This window comes from Drosophila obscura, unplaced genomic scaffold, assembly GCF_018151105.1.
Source record: "Drosophila obscura isolate BZ-5 IFL unplaced genomic scaffold, ASM1815110v1 contig_31, whole genome shotgun sequence".
NCBI lineage: Eukaryota > Metazoa > Arthropoda > Insecta > Diptera > Drosophilidae > Drosophila > Drosophila obscura.
The window spans coordinates 206,777-226,800 of NW_024542819.1; the positions used below are offsets into that span (position 1 = coordinate 206,777).

At 42.1% G+C, this 20,024-nt stretch overlaps 1 protein-coding gene across 3 annotated transcripts in view; it reads left to right on the forward strand.

Annotated features, from left to right (window-relative positions):
* The window catches only part of LOC111078539 (cyclin-dependent kinase 1), a 46,713-nt gene extending 29,696 nt beyond the window's left edge, over positions 1-17,017 (forward strand). For 2 of the 3 annotated variants that reach the window (XM_022373261.2, XM_022373260.2), the window contains one exon: positions 16,410-17,017. In XM_022373261.2, the coding sequence (XP_022228953.1) occupies positions 16,410-16,650 (241 nt within the window). In that variant the 3' untranslated portion in view covers positions 16,651-17,017. The remainder of the gene's footprint in view (positions 1-16,409) is intronic. The other variant, XM_041594696.1, reaches the window with a different exon arrangement.
* Positions 17,018-20,024: the final 3,007 nt, after the last annotated feature.

Below are 20,024 nucleotides of genomic sequence, written 5' to 3' on the forward strand. Positions count from 1 at the left end.
CGGGAACAGACTTATCTCGCTTTTCAATATTCCGCTGCCACTCACCCACACCAACCAATTCCAGAATTTTCGTCGTCCTCTCACCAACACAGCTCCAGAATTGTCGTCGCCACACCAATACAGCACCGGAATTGTCGTTGGTCTTTCTCTTTCACCAACACCGCCCCAGACTTGTCGTCGCCACACCAATACAGCTTTAGAATTGTCGTTGGTCTCTCTCTCTCACCAACACCGCTCCAGACTTGTCGTCGCCACACCAATACAGCTTTAGAATTTTCTCGTCTTCTTCTCGCCGAAATGATGCTCCTGAGTTTTCCAACGCTAAGCACTTGCGGTTTGCCAGCTACTTTCCCTGATCCACGCTTTCTGCTTTGTCCAGATGTCTACCGCCAACGATCCTGCCTAATGCACGCTGCTGAACATCCACAAAGTTTTACGTTGCCTCCAGCTTGGGTACTAGTTTATTTTTGTCGCCTTTTTTCTGTTCCTCTCGTTCCTCCTGATTCGGTTTGCTTCGGTTTTTCTTCTCTTTGCCGTTGCTGCCTGCCGCCGTCTCGCCCACTCGCACGCTTTTCTAATATTTCTTTGCGCGCCGAAGAGTTTCGTTTGGAAATTTGTTTCCAGAATGTTCCAAGCAGCTCCGAAGCGATTCAATTAATGTTCCAATATATCTTTTTAAGCACACATTCTAGTTTGATGACTTCCCGATTGTAACTGTTCAAATCTCCGGCTGAGCCCCCAAAAATTGTGGCCCCGGGTTTTCCGCAGTTGTTAGAATGATCCAGGACGACAGTGTTTATTATATTTAATGTTTTATTTGTATTATTATTAGATATTTGCTCTGGATACAATGGGTGTATGTTTAAAACGAGGTTATAATATTGGATATAATAGAATGCTGCGCTTTTGCTTCTTGCGTGTTTTCGAGAGAAACTTTGGCACCGAACTGTCTTGTTTCGACTGCCTTTTCTGGTCTCTCTATCTGTTAGGGCGCTGTTAGCTTAACAGACTCTGCAGCTCTCTGTGGCTTCTCACCAAATCCCACATGTATATACTGACTGAGTACGGGTACAAGTGGAGTCGCGTCGCCAGAAGCGACTCGCACGTTCCTTCTCGTTTTTGCATAGCGTTGAGCCGATACATCGTATAACTGATCCTATGACAGAATTCAGGTATAGAAACATATTGACTGACATTATGCAACCATATGCTAAGGAAAACATGTCCTTGAAGTGGGTCTTTCAACAGGACAACGACTCAAAACACACCGCAAGGCTGGTCAAGGCTTGGTTTACGAAGGGCAAGATAACGTTTTGAATTGGCCAAGTCAATCTCCTGACTAAAACCCAATATACAACCTATGGGGAGACTTGAAACTTCACGTTGGCACAAATACATTTCGAAAATCCGAAGAATTGTGGGAATTTGTCCCAAAAACTTGGTATGAGATTCCAAAATTATAGCGCTGGTATGCCAAAAATAGTCGCCAAGTTAAAGAAAAAATTGATAAATTTTTTATATGCTTTGAGTTTTTGTAGAATTTCTGCCCCCGCCCGTGCGGGGTTTAACATTTTTTAACTAATTAATTCTTCTATCTTAAACTAAAAATCATGCCAAGACTTTTTTTTCGACTTTTCCTGAGTTTTTAAGGCCAAAATTTCGGGAAAAAATACCGCAAAAAAAAATGATGAAATTTGAATTTGAAAGCTTATTATCTTCCAGGCGTTCAGCTGCAGATACAAAGTGTCTGGGTCGGACTGCATTTGTCAATTTTTCAGAACTGCAAAGTTCTATGCAACCAGAGATAATATACTTAAGTCATGTGAAAAATAAAACACCGACGAAAAAAAAAAACTAAACCATAAAATAAACAATTACAACAGATTATTATACAAATATGTTTATTCATTGTCGATTAGGTCGATTAGGCGACGATGTGTCAGGTACGAGTGCTACGACAGACTCTCCTATGGGCAGGCGGACCGAATTGCCCGTGCCCTAATGCAAGTGAGAGAAAGATAGATGAAGAGAACGATAGCAGAAATCTAGATTCATATATAGACCGCGATTCGTGTTTATATATGCGACGAGAGAAAAGTGCGAGAGACTGCAAAGGCATGCAAGTGCCAGACCAGATCATGACCATTGCGAAGGCATGTTAGAGCAGACGGGCCGAATTGCCCGTGCCCTACGCGATGCTACGAAAAAGGGAGCGAGAGAGTGTTCGAGAGAAGGAGAGAGCTAAAATGATCGATAGAACGAAAGAGCGACAGAGCGAGAGTGATAGAAAAGTAAAGGAGAAAGGTTACGAATAGACGAAAGAACGGTTGAAACGGCTATTACAGTGAGGGGGCGAATGTAGATGCATGTCGGTTACAATTAGGTACAGTGGTCAGTGAAAATAACGAACCAATAACAGGAATTACTTTAAGGCTGCACCACTGACTAAAAATACTAAATAATGCTCGGCTGGGAGACCAAACAGTTGATATTCAAAGCTTTCGATCTGTAGAAGCAAAACTAGACAAAACTAAACATTTTAATTTTTAATTCCCTTAAAAATGTAGGAGCTAATCGTAGGATTGTGTAATGCACTGTATCTCGGTTCTTCTAAAAACGAGAAGGAACGTGTAAGTCGCTTCTAAAGACGCGACTCTACTTATACCCGTACTCAGTCAGTATTTACATTTTTGAACACATGATTTTTTAGAATTTTAGCATTAAAAAAAAAATTTTTACATATTACATTTTTTTGCTACATCTGCTATCTACATCTACATATACAATGTATATTCTACTTCTAACATGTAGATTATAGATGTACCATTCATATTCTACATCTCCTCCGCTGAGGTTGCTCGCGCACTGAACGCGGCAGAGTGTGCGAGCGAGAAGGAAAATGAGTTGCGTTGTCGTTTGCTGGAGGGGGCAGGGGAAGCAACTGAAAATTAATTTCTCCACAGATTTTCGTCCTTTGTGTGGGCGGAAAGGGGTGGGGCGAAATTTTGAAATACACTTGTAGCAGTGTGATATCACATGAGTCTGGTAACCAAATTTGGTTCCTCTAGCTTGTATAGTCTCTGAGATCTAGGCGCTCAACAAGACGGACAGACGGAGAGACAGACAGACGGACAGACAGACATGGCTATATCGACTCGGCTATTGATGCTGATCAAGAATATATATACGTTATGGGGTCGGAAACGTTTCCTTCTCTGCGTTACACACATCCACTTTTACCACAAATCTAATATACCCCTTAACTCTTTTTTGAGTACGGGTATAAAAACGCAGTATCGTAGAAAATGACCATACCTACCAGATTGCTGAATCTGAATCAGATCGGATCGGATCATTATTATAGCCAGAGTAAAGAAATTTATTTTTAGTGGCTACCACCTCCTCCGACGCTGCTGACGCTACTTATTATCTTTCTCGCTCGCACACACTCTGCCCTATGCAGTGCGTGACCTTTCGCAGAGAAGATGTATAGTTTACATTATAGACGTATAATCTACATTTCAGATGTAGAATAAACATGTAAGATGTAGATGACAGATGTAGAAATGTAAAATATTTTAAAATTCTACATATATCATAAGCTCACAAATTTATATACTGAGTACGAGTATAAAAGTAGAGTCGCGTCCAAAGAAGCGACTCACACGTTCCTTCTCGTTTTTAAGTCACTGTAAATAAAGTAACGATTGATGAAAATCAGGAAGTTAAGCTAGGTTAGGTTAGATTATAGCGGTAGCTAGAGAGAGAGAACATCCCTTCAGCTATCTTGGTCCTACTTTAGGACCGTTGTGATGCCGCATGGCCTAAACCTTGGTGAGCAACTTGTTGCGGATTAAGGGCACTCCCATCCGGTGGCTGACAGGGCAGTCAGGGCCGGGCAGTGACAGAAGAACCGACTCCGCCTTTTCCTCGTCCCTACAGCTTCTACAGAAGTAGTTGTGAGGGATTGAAAGTCTGGCAGCATGTGGTGTCTGCCAGTGTCCCGTGATGGCTCGGATGACGGCGGAGCACTGTACACTGATGAGTCTGTAGAGCTTTTCCGAGCGTGTCTACGATCTTGGTCAGATCGATCTGGAAGTTTTACAGCTGTTGGTTAGCTGCTCTGAAAGCTTCTCGGCTATCTGAAACGACGCACACAGTCTGTTTAAAGAAAGATTGGAGACGAATGAGATAGCCTCGTTTATTACTACAACCTCCGCTTGGAACACACTATGACTATGACACTATGACTGGGACACGGCCATCTAACTTTGAGCCATCAGTGTATAAGTGGTCCCATATGTCCCATCTCCCAGTCCTCCCTGAGTGGAATTGATACCTGGAAAGGCGTCGAGAGGACTCCCTCCGGTAGTTGCGGGAGTCTCGTCAAGAGTGTCCAAACGCGGGTGCATTTCAAAGTTTGGATCCTCTCATTCTGAGAGTGGAAAGAGTTGCCACCTTTTTCCCCATGAGTTCTACAACGAGAAGGTACAACATGGTATAAAGGGCTTCGCCATATTCTAATATGTTGCCTCCGTAGTTCTTCGATGGCCAACAGTCTCGGTAAAAGCATTTTAATTAAGTTTACCGTAAAATTCAGATGTCTCTTTTTTTGAACAGCTGATTGCTTCCATGCACGGAGAGTTGCCAAACTGCTATGGGATACGATATGGGATGTTTTTTTGCTTTGAAATTATAAAAGTACAGCTTTGAAAAATCAATTATTTTATATCATAAAAGAAAAAAAGAAAAACCAATTGTTTTGATATGATAAAATCAATAAAAATGCAAAATGAACCCTGTTCGAATTGAATCTTGAAAGGTGTCAACCCTAGCCTTAGTTCGAATTTAGTTTGTGACAATGCTAAGAAAAGTAAATTCGCTTCGAATTCTGTGGCACGGCGGAAATTTTTAAGCGGAAGTCCTCTGCGCGGTTTTCCATTTCACTAGTGATTTCTGTGGCACCCCTGTACATCTAACATGAAGATTCTAAATGTATTATTTAGATTCTACATCTCCTCCGCTAGAGGGTTCTCGCGTACATAACGAGGCAGAGTGTGCGAGCGAGAAAAAGAATGAGTAACGGGCCTTTTGCTGGAGGAGGCGGGGGAATCAACTGAAAATTTTGAAATTTTGAAATACTTTTGTAGCAGTGTGATATCAGATGAGCCTGAAAACCAAATTTGGTTGCCCTAGCTCTTATAGTCTCTGAAATCTAGGCGCTCAAAAAGACAGACAGACAGACAGACAGACAGACGGACAGGCAGACATGGCTATATCGACTCGGCTTTTGATGCTGATCAAGAATATATATACTTTATCGGGTCGGGTTATATTAGATTTGTGCAAACGCAGTATCGTAGAGAATGATCATATCTACCAGATTGCCGAATCTGAATCAGATCGGATCATAATTATAGCCAGAATGAAGAAATTAATTTTCAGTTGCTTCCCCCGTCTACTTCAGCCAGAAAGCTACTCATTCTCTTTGTCGTTCGCATACTCTACCGCGTTCAGTGCGCGAGCAACACCTAGCGGAGGAGATGTAGAATCTAAATGGTACATGTATAATCTACATGTTAGATGTATAATATACATTGTAGATGTAGATAACAGATGTAGCAAAAATATGTAATATGTAACATTTTTTTTTTTTTTAATTATAAAATTCTAGAAAATCATAAGCTCAAAAATGTATATTGCCCCGGGTTTTCCGCAGTTATTAGAATGATCCAGGACGACAGTGTTTATTATATATAATGTTTTATTTGTATTATTATTAGATATTTGCTCTGGTTACAATGGGTGTATATTTTAAACGAGGTTATAATATTGGATATAATAGAATGCTGCGCTTTTGCTCCTTGCATGTTTTCGAGAGAAACTTTGGCACCGAACTGTCTGGCGTCGATCGTTGAACTCTTGTTCTCTTTATTCTTTCGACTGCCGCTTCTGGTCTCTCTATCTGTTACGGGCGCTAATAGCTTAACAGACTCTGCTGCTCTCTGGGACTTCTCATCCCACATTCGGCCCTCCTGACGTTAAGTTCGACACGAACTCCTTCATAAATTCCGCAACTGTAGAGGTCTTAAAAGGACCTTCTCCTACTTTCTCTACATCATACCGGCCATGCTTGCTAATCTTGACCACCTTATAGGGCCCCAGAAAATTCCCCTTCAACTTCAAACCAACACCATATTGGGTACGCCTGATCGCAACTAAGTCGTTGATACTATATTCCTTTTCATCCTTTCTCTTTTTGTCAACGGCTCGTTTATTCTCTTCCTGCAATGACTGAATATTGTCCCTAGCATCTTTCCTTAAACGCTCACGCTCTTCATCTAGCTCATCTATGAGGGACTGCTGCACCAATTCTCTCAACTCAGCCATACCAGTTATACGCATGTCTACTCCGGTTAGAAGTTCAAATGGAGTTACTTTGGTGCTCCTAGGCTCAATGTTATTAATCATTTGCTGCACTCTACCTACGTGCTTATACCAATTACCTAGACTTTCCAAACTCATCTTAGACAGCACCGGTTCTACTATCTTGTGTATTATCTCGACCTGTCCATTTCCTCGAGGTACGCCTGTAGTTATTAACAAAAGCTGTATCTTCTGCTTCTCACAGTACTCCTTGAATAAGTGTGATGTGAAAGCCGCGCCACGGTCCGTTACAACTCTGAATGGGTTACCAAACGATACTGCCTGCCTCTCGCAATTCACCACCTCATCAACTCAAGTACTACGTGTGGGATATAACCAAACGTATTTTGAAAATGCGTCAACAACAGCCAAAATGTGATTATATCTTTTCTTTGTAATCTCCATTGGTCCGACGTGGTCTATGTGATAGGTAACCAATAGTTTATCACCTTTATCAATGGGAGTTAAGTACCCTTCTTGTCTGCCTGCTTTGGTATTAACTAAAATACACTCCACACAACCGCCTACTACTTTGTCTACTTTATCCTTGAACTTAGGAATGAAATAAGATTTCTCTATTAAATCTTGAGTTTTCTTCACTGAAAAATGTCCTTGTCTGTGTGCAATCTGTATTATCCCGTTTCCATTTGCGATGGAACTACTATCAACTCTCGGTTTGGGTCTTTAAACAGTACTTGATTTGCTATATAATAATCCTCGTATCCCTTGTTTTCCACCAGATTCCTAATTACCTTGGTCCATTCATCTGCACACTGTGCTTCCTTAAGCCTGTGCGTCATACTCTCTGTCAGCATGTAACAAGCAGTCCGGCTGAGTGCGTCTACGTGTCGCATCTTCGATCCAGAACGATGTTTTATTACATAGTTGTAATCTTGCAGATACATCGCCCACCTAGCTACTCTCAATGGAACGTCTTTCTTTTTCATTGTCATCGCGAATGCGTTACAGTCCGTAATGATTTTGAATTCCAGTCCTAGCACATACACACTCCATTTAGTTAAAGCCCCTATCACCGCTAGAACCTCCAGTTCGTATGAATGATAGTTTTCTTCACATGGCGTTGTTTTCTTACTCATATACATTACTGGGTACAACTGACCATCTTCTGGGTCCTTTTGTTGTAGTACAGCTCCAAACCCCAATTTAGATGCGTCCGTGTGTATCTCTGTCGACCATTTAGGATTGTACAATCTTAACACTGGTTTGCTCGTCAGAGCTGTTTTCAACTGCTCAAATGCTACTCGCTGCAAGTCCTTAAACTCGAACTTAGCATCTTTCTTTAGTAAATCTGACAATGGCCTGGCTATCAACGCGTATCCTTCAACGAACTTTCTGAACTACGAAGTTAACCCAATGAATCTTTGCTACACACTGCGTTTTCTCGTCGCTGGGTGTTATAGTTCCATTTTCCATAATATACCCCAAGAAATCTACCTTAGTTTTCAAAATTTGTCCTTTACTCCAGTTTATCTTTAAACCATTCTTTTCTGCTACCTCCAGCACTCTTTTCAACTTCTCTAAACCTTCCTCAACATCTATACTCGGTATAATAATATCATCCATATATACTACCACGTCACCGTTCTGAATTAGTTCTCTCATTACCGCTACTATGAAACGCTGACGAATTCGAAATACCAAACGGTACAAAAAAAAACTCATATTGTCCTTTCTGTGTTACAAACGCTGTATACTTTTGAGACTGTTCTTCGACCGGTACGTGGAAATAACCGTTTTTTAAATCTAGTGTAGTAAAAATCAAAGCTCCTTGCAATTTATCGATAACATCCTGCATCTGTACCATCGGAAAGTTATCCCGTACTATTCTCTCGTTCAACTTGCGATAATCGCAGCATAAACGTTTCTGCCCATTCTTTTTTGGCACTAATACAATCGGAGAGGCATATTCCGATGTACTGGGTTTGATTATCCCTTGCGTCAACCACTCGTTGACCTGCTCGTCTACTATGTTCTGCTCGCTATAAGCTATACGTCTGGGTTGCTGATACACAGGTAAATCAACGGTTAGCACAATTATCATCTCTATAGGGCACTGTACATCTCGCCTCGGCTTGTATTCCTCAATTATCTTTCTTATTTGACCTCTCTGTGAATAGGTCAAATGCGACAAATCAATATCAATGGTCTCATTCTGCTCAAAACTCACCATAGAAGAGTTCTACCCAAGATAGCATCAAAGGCCATGTCTTCGTCCACAATCACATGAAATTCTACTATTAAGTCAATATCATCAATCTGTACAGGTATGGTGATGCTTCCAAGAGTTATAATTTGATATAATTATAATTTCACCAATTCCTGTTAGACATTTTTGACGTCCTGCCAATCTTTCTTTACCGATCTTCAAAAAACACACTTCTGCGTAATAGACACAAGTCGGCACCTGTATCGACTAGTCCTTTAAACGCTACTCTTCCATACCTTACCGATCTCAATTCTAATCCGGAAGACATGAACGTGCTTGATGGCTTAGTCATACCTTTCTCCAGCACTATATTGGTTGCCTTTTCCTGTCTAACTGTCATCTCGACCTGGCATTGAGCAGCCCTATGTCCCAACTGGTTGCATCTAAAACACCTGTTATCTTTCTTTGGACAATCCCGTTTAATGTGCGAGTTATCTCCGCAATTATAACACTTTTTAAACTTTTCAGCCCCTTTCACTAACTCTTTTTATTTGTTGAAGTGTGAGTCAAACTTTCCTTGCAGTCTCACTGACCCTGACATCTTTTGGTATGCCTCGATTTGCACCTTTAACTGCCGCATACTCCTAGCCTGATACAGTAAAGCCTTATTTGCATTAGAATCTGGAATCCCGTTAACAAAATATTCGATTAAGCTTTCGTCCTCCATATCGATCGTCTTTGCCAACTCCATCAGAGCGTACAGATACTCGTGCAACGTTTCGTTCTTTTTCTTCTGCCGTTTACCTAGTCTACGATGTACCTCCGCTGATGACACCCTTACCCCAAATTCGTCGATCAATGCACTTTTCAAACCATTCCAGCACGAATATTGCGCTGACTCCTTACAAACAACTTCGCTGCCCCACTGAGCAATTGTTTTGCATAAATAAACACCTGCAATTTGTTCCATTCCACCGTCAGCGCACACTCTTCAAGTTCTTCTATCCATTGATAGAAGGCGAGCTTACACCTGAAAACTGCGACACACTGCCTTCTACATCTTTCAATGTAAACCAGGATCTACCTGAACTAACCATGTCTGCTTGACGCTTTGGACCCGATCCACTTGGATTTTCCTCTCGCCTTTCCCTTCTACCCTGCTGTGCAGTATTCGAATCTGCCGTTGTAAAAGATAATCCTTCATTATCGTCATCTTGGATCTCTTCTTCGTCACTTATTTCATCATTATTCTGATTTGTCTGAATACCATAGTGAGCCAGCAGTCTGTCTTGCAACTCAGCTTTTCTTCCGTTTCTGTTTAAACCTATTTCGGCTTATTTCTCACGTAACCCTGCCACAGCCAATGCCAAAATCTCGTCTCTATTCATTTTTACATACTTTTACAACAATATGAAAGAATAAGAAATGGATCTATGCCGTTCGCTCGGCTAAATACAGTTTGAGAATCTCAGCGCTTCTTAGACTTTAATACTTAACAGGTTCCGTTCTTCAATACAGCACCGGAATTGTCGTTGGTCTTTCTCTTTCACCAACACCGCCCCAGACTTGTCGTCGCCACACCAATACAGCTTTAGAATTGTCGTTGGTCTCTCTCTCTCACCAACACCGCTCCAGACTTGTCGTCGCCACACCAATACAGCTTTAGAATTTTCTCGTCTTCTTCTCGCCGAAATGATGCTCCTGAGTTTTCCAACGCTAAGCACTTGCGGTTTGCCAGCTACTTTCCCTGATCCACGCTTTCTGCTTTGTCCAGATGTCTACCGCCAACGATCCTGCCTAATGCACGCTGCTGAACATCCACAAAGTTTTACGTTGCCTCCAGCTTGGGTACTAGTTTATTTTTGTCGCCTTTTTTCTGTTCCTCTCGTTCCTCCTGATTCGGTTTGCTTCGGTTTTTCTTCTCTTTGCCGTTGCTGCCTGCCGCCGTCTCGCCCACTCGCACGCTTTTCTAATATTTCTTTGCGCGCCGAAGAGTTTCGTTTGGAAATTTGTTTCCAGAATGTTCCAAGCAGCTCCGAAGCGATTCAATTAATGTTCCAATATATCTTTTTAAGCACACATTCTAGTTTGATGACTTCCCGATTGTAACTGTTCAAATCTCCGGCTGAGCCCCCAAAAATTGTGGCCCCGGGTTTTCCGCAGTTGTTAGAATGATCCAGGACGACAGTGTTTATTATATTTAATGTTTTATTTGTATTATTATTAGATATTTGCTCTGGATACAATGGGTGTATGTTTAAAACGAGGTTATAATATTGGATATAATAGAATGCTGCGCTTTTGCTTCTTGCGTGTTTTCGAGAGAAACTTTGGCACCGAACTGTCTTGTTTCGACTGCCTTTTCTGGTCTCTCTATCTGTTAGGGCGCTGTTAGCTTAACAGACTCTGCAGCTCTCTGTGGCTTCTCACCAAATCCCACATGTATATACTGACTGAGTACGGGTATAAGTGGAGTCGCGTCGCCAGAAGCGACTCGCACGTTCCTTCTCGTTTTTTTTTGCATAGCGTTGAGCCGATACATCGTATAACTGATCCTATGACAGAATTCAGGTATAGAAACATATTGACTGACATTATGCAACCATATGCTAAGGAAAACATGTCCTTGAAGTGGGTCTTTCAACAGGACAACGACTCAAAACACACCGCAAGGCTGGTCAAGGCTTGGTTTACGAAGGGCAAGATAACGTTTTGAATTGGCCAAGTCAATCTCCTGACTAAAACCCAATATACAACCTATGGGGAGACTTGAAACTTCACGTTGGCACAAATACATTTTGAAAATCCGAAGAATTGTGGGAATTTGTCCCAAAAACTTGGTATGAGATTCCAAAATTATAGCGCTGGTATGCCAAAAATAGTCGCCAAGTTAAAGAAAAAATTGATAAATTTTTTATATGCTTTGAGTTTTTGTAGAATTTCTGTACTTATTACACTAGTCAACACGACATTTTGGCTGTGGCTTAAAATGCCTTTTTCCCTTAGATTTCGGGGTTTAACATTTTTTAACTAATTAATTCTTCTATCTTAAACTAAAAATCATGCCAAGACTTGTTTTTCGACTTTTCCTGAGTTTTTAAGGCCAAAATTTCGGGAAAAAATACCGCAAAAAAAATGATGAAATTTGAATTTGAAAGCTTATTATCTTCCAGGCGTTCAGCTGCAGATACTAAGTGTCTGGGTCGGACTGCATTTGTCAACTTTTCAGAACTGCAAAGTTCTATGCAACCAGATATAATATACTTAAGTCATGTGAAAAATAAAAGCACTACCTCTGAAAAATATACCAGATTTTAAAAAATTCGTTAAAAAAACTAAACCATAAAATAAACAATTACAACAGATTATTATACAAATATGTTTATTCATTGTCGATTAGGTCGATTAGGCGACGATGTGTCAGGTACGAGTGCTACGACAGACTCTCCTATGGGCAGGCGGACCGAATTGCCCGTGCCCTAATGCAAGTGAGAGAAAGATAGATGAAGAGAACGATAGCGAAGGCGAAAGAAGAAATCTAGATTCATATATAGACCGCGATTCGTGTTTATATATGCGACGAGAGAAAAGTGCGAGAGACTGCAAAGGCATGCAAGTGCCAGACCAGATCATGACCATTGCGAAGGCATGTTAGAGCAGACGGGCCGAATTGCCCGTGCCCTACGCGATGCTACGAAAAAGGGAGCGAGAGAGTGTTCGAGAGAAGGAGAGAGCTAAAATGATCGATAGAACGAAAGAGCGACAGAGCGAGAGTGATAGAAAAGTAAAGGAGAAAGGTTACGAATAGACGAAAGAACGGTTGAAACGGCTATTACAGTGAGGGGGCGAATGTAGATGCATGTCGGTTACAATTAGGTACAGTGGTCAGTGCAAATAACGAACAAATAACAGGAATTACTTTAAGGCTGCACCACTGACTAAAAATACTAAATAATGCTCGGCTGGGAGACCAAACAGTTGATATTCAAAGCTTTCGATCTGTAGAAGCAAAACTAGACAAAACTAAACATTTTAATTTTTAATTCCCTTAAAAATGTAGGAGCTAATCGTAGGATTGTGTAATGCACTGTATCTCGGTTCTTCTAAAAACGAGAAGGAACGTGTAAGTCGCTTCTAAAGACGCGACTCTACTTATACCCGTACTCAGTCAGTATTTACATTTTTGAACACATGATTTTTTAGAATTTTAGCATTAAAAAAAAATTTTTTACATATTAAATTTTTTTGCTACATCTGCTATCTACATCTACATATACAATGTATATTCTACATCTAACATGTAGATTATAGATGTACCATTCATATTCTACATCTCCTCCGCTGAGGTTGCTCGCGCACTGAACGCGGCAGAGTGTGCGAGCGAGAAGGAAAAAGAGTTGCGTTGTCGTTTGCTGGAGGGGGCAGGGGAAGCAACTGAAAATTAATTTCTCCACAGATTTTCGTCCTTTGTGTGGGCGGAAAGGGGTGGGGCGAAATTTTGAAATACACTTGTAGCAGTGTGATATCACATGAGTCTGGTAACCAAATTTGGTTCCTCTAGCTTGTATAGTCTCTGAGATCTAGGCGCTCAACAAGACGGACAGACGGAGAGACAGACAGACGGACAGACAGACATGGCTATATCGACTCGGCTATTGATGCTGATCAAGAATATATATACGTTATGGGGTCGGAAACGTTTCCTTCTCTGCGTTACACACATCCACTTTTACCACAAATCTAATATACCCCTTAACTCTTTTTTGAGTACGGGTATAAAAACGCAGTATCGTAGAAAATGACCATACCTACCAGATTGCTGAATCTGAATCAGATCGGATCGGATCATTATTATAGCCAGAGTAAAGAAATTTATTTTTAGTGGCTACCACCTCCTCCGACGCTGCTGACGCTACTTATTATCTTTCTCGCTCGCACACACTCTGCCCTATGCAGTGCGTGACCTTTCGCAGAGAAGATGTATAGTTTACATTATAGACGTATAATCTACATTTCAGATGTAGAATAAACATGTAAGATGTAGATGACAGATGTAGAAATGTAAAATATTTTAAAATTCTACATATATCATAAGCTCACAAATTTATATACTGAGTACGAGTATAAAAGTAGAGTCGCGTCCAAAGAAGCGACTCACACGTTCCTTCTCGTTTTTAAGTCACTGATTGATGAAAATCAGGAAGTTAAGCTAGGTTAGGTTAGATTATAGCGGTAGCTAGAGAGAGAGAACATCCCTTCAGCTATCTTGGTCCTACTTTAGGACCGTTGTGATGCCGCATGGCCTAAACCTTGGTGAGCAACTTGTTGCGGATTAAGGGCACTCCCATCCGGTGGCTGACAGGGCAGTCAGGGCCGGGCAGTGACAGAAGAACCGACTCCGCCTTTTCCTCGTCCCTACAGCTTCTACAGAAGTAGTTGTGAGGGATTGAAAGTCTGGCAGCATGTGGTGTCTGCCAGTGTCCCGTGATGGCTCGGATGACGGCGGAGCACTGTACACTGATGAGTCTGTAGAGCTTTTCCGAGCGTGTCTACGATCTTGGTCAGATCGATCTGGAAGTTTTACAGCTGTTGGTTAGCTGCTCTGAAAGCTTCTCGGCTATCTGAAACGACGCACACAGTCTGTTTAAAGAAAGATTGGAGACGAATGAGATAGCCTCGTTTATTACTACAACCTCCGCTTGGAACACACTATGACTATGACACTATGACTGGGACACGGCCATCTAACTTTGAGCCATCAGTGTATAAGTGGTCCCATATGTCCCATCTCCCAGTCCTCCCTGAGTGGAATTGATACCTGGAAAGGCGTCGAGAGGACTCCCTCCGGTAGTTGCGGGAGTCTCGTCAAGAGTGTCCAAACGCGGGTGCATTTCAAAGTTTGGATCCTCTCATTCTGAGAGTGGAAAGAGTTGCCACCTTTTTCCCCATGAGTTCTACAACGAGAAGGTACAACATGGTATAAAGGGCTTCGCCTGGGGTTGTGCGCAGTTGTGCGTCTGCCGGTATGCATAGCTCTGCCATGCGTTGTTCACGGCTGAGTTTGCTAAGAAACGTTTTCTTGTCTAGTGCTGGCTACTACACCACCACTCCGTACATCAGAATTGGTCGTATGATGGCGCTATATAGCCACCGGACTATGTACAGGGTGGTACGATGTACGATGGTTTTTCTGCAGGTATAGAGGGCCACAGTGTTCTTCTTTACCCTATCCTCTATGCTCAGTTTCCAATCGACCTTCCTATCGAGGATCGGGCCAAGATACTTGGCATTGTTGCTAAGAGCTAGCGCTTCCCCACAGAGTTTTGGGGAAGTCAGTGTCGGAATCTTGTACTTCCTGGTGAATAGTACTAGATCCGTTTTAGACGGGTAAACACCTAGCCCGTATTTGTCTGCCCATTGCGACAGTTTTATAAGAGTACTTTTCATGCACTCCCATAGCTTCTGTGGTACTCTCCCTGAGAAAGCTATGGCAGCCTCATAAGCGTACGCCAAAACGTGGCATCCACCTCCCTCTATCTTCCGCAGCAGTTCATTAACTGCTACGTTCCAGGAGGAGCGGGAGGACTCCGCCCTGCGGTGTACCTCGGGTGACAAAGGATGGTAGCGGGTCTCTGGCAGGCGGGGCGGAAGAACCAACAAAATTAATTTCTTCATTCTGGCTATAATTATGATCCGATCTGATTCAGATTCGGAATCTGTTATATATATGGGCATTCTCTACGATACTACGTTTTTAGTTTTATCGTATCTTTAAAATTGTGCCTGCCACAGATTTTCGTCCTTTGTGGTGGCGGCAGGGGTCGGGGCGAAATTTTGAAATACACTTGTAGCAGTGTGATATCACATGAGTCTGGAAACCAAATTTGGTTCCTCTAGCTTGTATAGTCTCTGAGATCTAGGCGCTCAACAAGACATACAGACGGAGAGACAGACAGACGGACGGACAGACAGACATGGCTATATCGACTCGGCTATTGATGCTGATCAAGAATATATATACGTTATGGGGTCGGAAACGTTTCCTTCTCTGCGTTACACACATCCACTTTTACCACAAATCTAATATACCCCTTAACTCTTTTTTGAGTACGGGTATAAAAAACAAAGTGTCCGATCCGCCTATTTCAAGAAATGATTTCCAAGTCATTGAAAAACTGTATGCAACATTTCCTTGGGACTGTTTTTAAACTCAGTTGGAATAGTTGGAAAAGAATCAGAGTGACATATACAAGGGTACCACAGACTTTCAAACTCACAGAATTCGAACTGAGTGATTTTCTAGGTGTCCCAGCATGCTGTCTCGGTTGGGTTTAAAATCTCTTGTCTCAAACCACCTCAAATGAAAATCTGGCCACTTAGTTTTTCTGACAATTTAATTTTTTTCGGAGTGTCATTTTTTTTTCGAATATTTAGCATGATGGTTTTAAATTTAAAAGTATAATCCAAAGAAGTTTGTACACGGATTGTCAAAAAAGGGCAAAATCCTGTATTCCAAAATAAGAAAATAAATAAACATTTGTTTTCATATAAAAACAAAAAAACAACGTAGAGTCAGAAGTGAACAACGGGTCTGACATCATTCTAAGCATATTGCGCTCTACTCTTTCTTCTTGTTTTTGCCTCCTCCTTTAATTTTTCCTCCCATCATCTCTTGTATTTGTTACAATCGGAAAAAAAACAACAAAAAACAGATTTAGTGTTATCATCTAACACTTTGATTGAGTGGGCAATGTTACTTTGGGTAACTTTTTTTCATACAAATAACTAATTTTAACTTATTTTTATTAATTTACAGAATTCTCAAAACTCCAACTGAAGACATTTGGCCAGGCGTTACTTCGCTTCCCGATTATAAAAATACTTTTCCTTGCTGGTCAACAAATCAATTAACAAACCAGCTTAAAAATCTTGATGCCAATGGTGTAAACCTCATTCAAAGTATGCTAATTTATGATCCAGTACATCGTATATCAGCCAAAGATATATTGGAGCATCCATATTTTAATGGGTTTGAAGCAGATTTAATATCTAGCTAACTTTCGGAATATGGATTCAAATTAAAACTTATATCAACCTGAAATTTGTTCGAATTTAAATTAAAATGCTTTGTAAAGTAGTTTTCTTTTCGGAGGTTATAACTCAGGGCTCGCCAGAGTATCTAAGCAACCTTTTTTTTTAGATAAGGGGACCTACGAAAAATGAATGCGTGTTTGATGACGTTCAGGCGTTGAAAAAGAGAATAGGTAACTGTGAGACTGCCCGCCCGGGAATGAGGTGAGGTCGTTCGGTTGGCACCAGAACGTGTTATGTATTGATATTCCTAAAATTACCTAACGCATTATTTGTATTATTATAATCTGGCAACTCTATATAATAAATGGTCAGTCTATATCTAGCCCTCAATTGGAATGTTCTTATTTGGCTCCGCAAATACAACATTATTGGCGACGAGGCAAAAAAAAAGTTAAATTTAGCCATACAAAAATCAATTTTTATCTAAAGTCGTGTCGCGTTGTCGTTGATATTCGTCAAGACGCCGACAGATGAAAGCATGATCGCATCATTGCTCACTCAACAGCAGAAATTTTGGAACAGCAACGAAAATGGATGCAAGAAATTCTAGAAAAATCTACATCTGGTGCTAGCAATTCAAGCCAAGCGGGTGAATTGGCTGTGTGTCCTGCATTTCACAAGTTCGACAAAGACAACCAGAATTGGGATTCATATTTGGAAAAATTATCGCAGCACTTCAACGCATATTCGGTCAATGCAGACCAAATGCAAAAAGCTTATTTTCTTTCGTGGTGTGGTGTGAACATATCCGAGCTACTAAAAAACATCTTCGGGAGTAAACAACTATACGTTCAAAGAGCTGACAGACAAGCTTACAGTGCATTTCACAACAAAACGTCATTTTGTGGCCGCTCGCTAGGAATTCCACAAGAGAGTGATGAAGTACGGACAAACACATAGAGAGTGGGTAGCCGACTTGCGCGGAATCGCTCGTGAATGCCAATTCGTGTGTAATGCGAATGAATGTTTGTCCAACTACGTAGATGAAATGATCCGGGATCAGATCATCGTACACATCCCGTTTGACGCAGTACGGGCAGCAGCTCTTCAAAAGTCCCAACCAACTCTTGAAGATGTCCTCATAGTTGAAGAAACGTATGAGACGACCACAAAAACCGTAGCGACGCTCAAAGACAACATGGAGAAGCAAATTCCAGTCAACGCCATCCACACCTATACCAATAAAAAAGTAATGCCAAGAAAAATGATGCCAAGCCCTGCAAAAATTAACTAAAATCGTGTACGGGTTGTGGCGTCTCTCACGAAAGAGAGCTGCAAGTTTCGCGATGCCGTATGTCACAAGTGCGGTAGAAAGGGAAATATATCTGTAGTATGTATTGTAATGTCCTATTTCAGGCTGAGGTATGCATCAGCCTGCCCAGGGTCCTGAATTACAAATTATTTCTAATTCACGAGGACTTTATCGGGAAAACCAGGAACTTTGCCAGAAACTGAAATAGAAATTACAACACTTTTTGGTTCTTTTAATTTTCAATGGTTTTCTTTATTCTTCCGTCTTCTTCCGTATGATTATTCTACCCGGTTATGTTATGTTTTAATTGTGCTACGACGCGTATGGTAGTTTGATTCGACTGCCGCCCGCGATGGCTGATTGACTGCCTCCCCCGATGGCTGGTGGACTGCCTTTTTATAGATCGGCCGGCCTTCCATGAATGTCTTATAGATATCTTATTTCTACTCCAGACCGTGGGAAGGGTTCTTACATAAATCTCTCTGGCCGAATTATAGTCTGCGCGTGTAGACGGGCTGATCGGTAACAGAAGGTTACCAAATCATTAGCCCTGCAGTCAGTGTCCAATATCCCCGGTAAGGAGAGTCGGAGACTGCTGACTGGCTCGCGCATGTGGGGGTTTTGCCCGGTAATCTAGGGTTACCTAAGCAATCGCCTCCCAACAAGGGTCCAATATCCCAGGTAAGGTGATCGGTGTGCACCGGTACCGTGGGAAAGGAATGTAACTTCAGGGAGATTTGAGATTCTTACTTGGCTTTTATTTATATGATTATACATTTAAAGATATTTAAAGAGGTTTAGAGGTCTTACTTAGTTGTGACGAACCATGGGGAACCATGGTTCGTTACACCCCCCCTTTTCTTCCGGTAGGAGGTGGTGTTGTAGTGGTGGGTGTCTCGAATAATAACTTTCACTCAAATCAAGAAGCGAACTGATTTAGTAACTGGAGAACTCAGCTATATATAGCGTTTTCCCTTTCTTGATAGGGCCGTTGCGGCCGTACGTAGCCGCTTTTCTTCGAACAGGGCTCAGGTTTCGTCTTAGCGGGTTGAGCGACACTTTTCCAGGTTATTGGTGGTGTTTCGCTGCGGGGGGTGATCGCCGTTCGATGTCACGTGTGCTGAGTCCTCGACTTTTTCTGTCTGTTGGACGCGCGTGTGCTGAGGTTGATATTTCTTTTTCTTTGTCTTGTCTCTTGCTGTGGATTTTGGTGGCGCATGTGCTGAGTTTTCATTTCTTTGGGTGTTGAACTCGTCATTTGAGAGCGTTCGTTACTTCCGTTGTAGTGGGGGTTGGTTACATATTCTGAGCCCGCGGGTTTTTGGTTCTTGGCTGCGCGTGTGCTGCGTTCTCGTCTTTAGGTTCGTTGGCTTTGGCTGGTCAGCTGCCAATATATGGAAACCAAAGTCGTGGCTAGGGGGATTGCGGGGGGCTAGTGGTAGTATTTGCCTCGTCGGTGGCATCCCTGTCCTCGTGGAATTCCTTCAGGTCGTTGATGTTAGCAACCTTCGCTTTTCGGCTGCCCGGATGCTGTAGTTTTACAATGTTCGGTGATGCAAAACCTTTGACTCGGTATGGTCCATCGTATTTCGGTGCCAGCTTAGCGGCGAATCCGTCGGCAGCGTTGGAGAGATGGTGCTGTCGTAGGAGTACATGGGATCCAATAGTGGGGCGCCATTGCCGGCGGCGGAGGTTGTAATGCCTTCCTTGTTCCTGGCTTGCCCTCTGGATGTTATTTCTGACTATTGTGAATGCTTCGCTGAGTTTGGTTGCCTTGCCGAGAGCGGTCTCTGGGGGGCTTCCGGTGCCTGTCGTGACTTCGTCATAGAGGGCTCCAGGCAAACGGGGCTCTCTTCCATGCAGTAGGAAAGCTGGGCTGAATCCCGTTGTCTCCGAGACGCTGGAATTTATTGCGAGGGATATTTCCGGTAGTAGCTCATCCCAGGTATTTTGACGATCCCCTACGAATTGGGCAATCATGGTCTTGACTGTCCGATTTGCCCGTTCCGTTGGATTTTCCTGGGGGCAGTAGGGTGCGGTATGTTGCAGTTCTACTCCTGCTGTCTGTAGAAATGACCGAAACGA